Genomic DNA, 4,722 nt, shown 5'->3' with positions numbered 1-4,722 from the left:
TGCCGCTCTGCTGTTTATCAAGGAAACATCCATTATAGATGACATTTCGTCTGAGCTAAACAAAGAGCGTGAAGGCGAGGACGGGGGTTTCAAACACGCGTTTTGTTCCATGTTTGGTGGTTAATCGATACCAAGCCAGCCTGGATCTGCTCCTTCCCTCACAACCCCCCAGCCACGCCGCCCTCATGGGTCCTCGGGCGATGGAGCAGGGCTTCCCCTCCCCGGGGATCACAGCCCCAACCCCAGCCAAAAGAGGTGGGTTCTGCCACAAAGAAACGCACCTCACCAAGGCGTGCAGACACAGGGGTCCTGCACGGAGCCGGGCAGGATCCGACCCCTCTCCCAGCACAAATACAGGGAAAACAGGGAGAAAAGTCAGGCAAACGAAACATCACCCTGCCGTGGGATGCTGAGCAGCTACAGCCAGTGGAGGCTGGGAAATTCTTCAGCACCAGCATCACTGAAGCATATAAGACCAGATTATTTGTGTTCCTGACTTGCTGATGCAAGATGAAAAATACAGCAAACTGCAGCTGCTGAAATCAGCTCTTTTCTCCCCTTTCCTCCCTTTCCCCTTAGCTGAGGTTAGTGTTTTGCAAAAGGTTTTTATATTCTGGGAGCTAAAACCTGTCCATTGCAATCAGACACAAAGCTCGGGGAGTTTGTCAGGCTCCTCCGCTGTGCTGGGAAGCTTTTCCCAGCACAAAAAGCTTCACAAATTGCAGCGATCTGAGCCTGATTGCTCCCGCTCTCATGGCCGGGAGCTGGGCAAAGGGGCCGGAGGCATCTCGCAGGTCAAGGCCATTTGAATGGCTTCGTCGAGAGCAAAACCCAGGATTTCAGCCCAGATCCTGTAGCTGCTCCCAGGAAGGTTGAGCACTTGCCCTCGCTGGGTCCTGAGCCCATGCAGGGATGCATGGAGCTCGGGGACTGCATCGTGTCCCCTCAGTGCCCTCAGAAGGGCAGTGCGTGGAGGGGCTGCACAGTGCCCTGCTCCTAGCCCTGGGGACCCCCAGGTGCTGCAGACCCTGCTCTGTGGCAGGACACTGGTTAGAACACCCCAGCCCAAAGCCTTCAGAACCACCCTCAGTCATCATGGAAAAGCTGATGGCTTTTATCTCCCCAGCTTTGTGACCACTGATGGGGCAGGGGCTGGTTCCACAGCCAGTTAGCCGGGGAAACCTCCAGAATGAACATTTTCCATGCTGCAGCATTAATTCACCCTCTCCCCCAGCTCCTCCGCCTCTTTTGGGAGGCAAGCAGTGTGACCTCAGGGTGGGCCACATCCTGCGAGAGCAGCAGCCCCCATGTGGCGTAGCCCCCATGCCCAGCACTGACCACGGTGAAATGGCAGCAAAAATCTCCCCGCAAAGCCCTAACCCGGCCGAGAGGTCTTCGCCGTTCATTAGGCGTCCAGCTAGAAGGCTTAATTACACTCACAGCCCGTGCGGGAACATTATCTCATCTCCTGTCACCGCTGGGTTTTGGAGCAGCTTGATGAGCTGCTTCAGAGTTCAATGCCCTTGCCAGTCCCACGTGCAGATAAGGAGGACGAGCATCGGTCCGCGATGCTGGTCCGATATGCACAGGCATGGATGGGAAAGCCCATGGCTGACCCTCGCCTTGCCACCGGTTCTGGATGAGGGGACACAGAGGGGTTTCATGCCCGGTTGCTCCTGGGTGGAGATGCCATGAGAAGGAGGACAAAGCCTGTACGCTCTATTTATACATGTTCCTGGCACCAGGTGATGATCTCGGCGGCGGCTGCCTGCCAATGCTTTGTTATTTATAAACACAAGAGGCTTTGGAGAGGCAGAAGAGCGAGGAGAGACACCCCCCCACCGCCCCTCCAAGCCCTGCAGAACACCCTGTCCCTCAAAACCCAGCCCAGAGCCGCTCAACAAAGGGGACACCAACCAAACCCACCCTGCTCACTCGTGGCTGCAAACCTCACCGGGCTTTTGCGGAAGAGCAGCACGAGATGCTGGACCAGCAGCATCTCAAGGGGTCCTGGGGGGATGCAGAAGAGCCCGTCAGGAGACGAGGCTGTGGCAGAAGCGGTCAGCTGGCAGTTAAGCCCATGTCAAGCTCTGAGCTGGAAAACTGGACCCACAGCAATTGGATCTGTGACTCCCCGTGTCTGGGGCAGCACCAGGGTGGATGGACGTGCTGCCAGAGCCCTCTCCATCCCAAAACTCAAGGAAAAAAAGTCAGATTCTCACTCCCTTGCAAAGCAACATCAATAGACGAAAAAAAATCTTGTTTCCCCCCCTCCTCTCAGCTCAGGTGCTGGGCACAGCTCATCCCAGGTCGGTTCCTGCTGCAAAACACTTCTGCAGCTGCAAATACAAGGTCAAGTTTGATGCTGGAGTATGGCAGCATCTCCCAGTGTCCTAGGGCGTGGGCTCCCCATCACAGGCTCTAGACCCCTCTTGCTCCCCAGTGCCACAGTGTGGTTCATGTAACCGTTTTTAGGGGGGTGTTTGGAGCAAACCCTTGGGGAATGCTGCCGGAGACCCCCCATGGCAGCGCTGCAGCAGGGAACTGGGTGGGATGGAACCTTTTCTTACAAGCCCAGACCCGAGGAGCTCATCCACACAGAGCCCTGTGATGGCCCATCATGGGGAGAGGACAGCCGAGGTTACAGCAAAGCTCTGCGAGCCACAGCCCAAAGCTGGGAGCACAAATCAACGCTGAATTTGGGTGCTTTGCAGAGCACGAGCCCCCAGCCGGGTCCACCTCTCCCCATCCACGCTGCTGCCGCAAAAAACACTTTTCCAACTTGGGAAGCAGCTGCCACATGCCTCCCCCTTTGCTACTTCACCTCTTCCTGGTACAATTTCATTTCATGCAGGAACGGGCTGATAATTAATGCTCGGCAGCTCCATGGCCTCCCTGCCCCCCCCCCCCAAGGCGCCACTAATACAGGGTGTTCCCCTCGGTGAGTGGAAGCATCCGCAGCACTTAATGTCTGAGCAAGCACCAGGTCTGCCGATGGAGAGGGGCTGCCATCCATCTGGCCGCCACTCGGCGCAGCCCTGGTATCTTTTATTCATAGACATTGGCTTATTGTATTACTTTTTGATAAAAAGCCACATCCCCATGTCTCCGACACATCGCCCGCAGCCACAGGAAGACCTGAGTTGTGTTATTTATTTATTTCACCACCTGGCTCTGGGAAACTCCATCACCTTGATGGCAAAAAGACCCTCCTCCTCCTCGTAGGAAACGTATTCTTTATGAGGCTGATCCAGGCTCCGATGACAGGCGGGTTTTTGCTGTATGAATAATGAGCTTCATAATGGAGCAAAAGCCTGATCTCCTGATTTTGCTCTGCCACGGGGAAAACAGCAGATTTCAGCAGCCGTCAAGTTTCGCCAGGGAAGCTCGGAGCACACTGAGGGGTTCTGCTGCTCGCAGGGTGTGTTTGCACGGGCGGTTCAGAGCGGCTCAGGCTCGGTGGGGGACTCAGCTGACTGCAAACCACATGCAGCCCTGTGCAGCCCCACAGGCTCACTCCAGAGCAAGGGGGACAAACGTCAAGGCCACGGTGCAGCCCACAAACCTCCTCACGAGTAGCCAAACCCCATGAATTCTGCGCCGTTTCACACCTAGTGTACAGCTGTCACCAGAGGTGAGCCAAGCGGCAAGTGCCACCCCTCACTGGGAAAACGCCACTAATAAACTTGGAATAGGGTCAAGCAACACGAGACCGCTGCAAACCCAGCCACAGCCCCGCACAAAACCTCCGCCACAGTCTGCAGGAGAAGCCCACGCAGAGCCCGGCGTAGCCCTTACCGGCAGAGGTGATCCGTCCGGCACGTGCTGCGCAGGTCCAGGCAGTTGGGCTTCTCCTTATCCTCGTAAGAGCAGGAGGGGACAATGGTTTGCCGCCGGCGCTCAGCGCAAGCCTGGTCCTTGCAGGAGCAGAAGAGGAGGCGGTAGGTGTACTCGCTGGGGACACGGTCGAAGAACTGGCGCAGAGCCTTGTGGCACTTCCTGCGGCTGCAGTGCTCGGTGGCTGAGATCTCCTTGCTGCACGTGGAGATGTAGCCCGAGCGCAGGCGCTTGCAGTTGTCGTTCAGGTTGCAGGCTTTGGCCGCGTCCAGGCAGTGGTTGCTTTTGGAGTTGGTGGCGGGGTCCATTCCTGCCCGGAGAGCAAGAGGGAGAAGGGGTGAGCATGGTACTGATGGATGGGGAGATGCCTTCAACTTGGGGAGATGCTACAGAGCATCACCTCTGGCATCTCTGGCACAGCCTGTCCCTGCCCTGCAGGCAGTGGGGAGGGGGATGGATCCACTGCTGTGGTTCCCCCTGCTTCACCCCCACCCCCCTGCCCACTTTGGAGGTCCTTCTCCAGCACAGGAAAGGTTAATAAGCAACAATTGCAAGGCTGAAGGGGTGGACCTGGTCAAATGGTCTTCAGTGCATAATTCATGCCATGAATTGGTAATATTTTTTGTTTCTTGTCAATTATTCAAAGAATAATTATTAATTATTCAGCCTGCTCCAAAGCAGAGCAATCTGCCGAGCTGCACAGAGCCCCTCCGGCCTCACAACCCCTCCTGGGGCTCCCGAAAATGGGCTTAGACCCAGCCAGACCCCCTCAGGGCCAAGCACTGCCCAGGCAGGGACGACGGGGACCAGGTCGCCACCAGTGCCAGGCACCAGCTGGATCCCGTATCCTCCCCGGGAATCCCGTCCGTCAGCAGATAAACCGGC

At 56.7% G+C, this 4,722-nt stretch overlaps 1 protein-coding gene across 1 annotated transcript in view; it reads right to left on the bottom strand.

Moving 5' to 3' along the window:
- Nucleotides 1-3,794: 3,794 nt before the first annotated feature.
- LOC104498540 (GDNF family receptor alpha-2) overlaps nt 3,795-4,722 on the bottom strand; it is a gene marked incomplete at its 5' end in the record, with an annotated part of 4,527 nt that continues 3,599 nt past the window's right edge. Inside the window, one exon of the mRNA XM_010141933.1 lies at nt 3,795-4,147. Coding sequence (XP_010140235.1) covers nt 3,795-4,147 — 353 coding nt within the window. The remainder of the gene's footprint in view (nt 4,148-4,722) is intronic.

Source organism: Buceros rhinoceros, unplaced genomic scaffold (genome assembly GCF_000710305.1).
Source record: "Buceros rhinoceros silvestris isolate BGI_N320 unplaced genomic scaffold, ASM71030v1 scaffold13688, whole genome shotgun sequence".
Lineage (NCBI taxonomy): Eukaryota > Metazoa > Chordata > Aves > Bucerotiformes > Bucerotidae > Buceros > Buceros rhinoceros.
The sequence above is the reverse complement of the archived record's forward strand: the minus strand, read 5'-3'. Positions and strand labels throughout refer to the sequence as shown.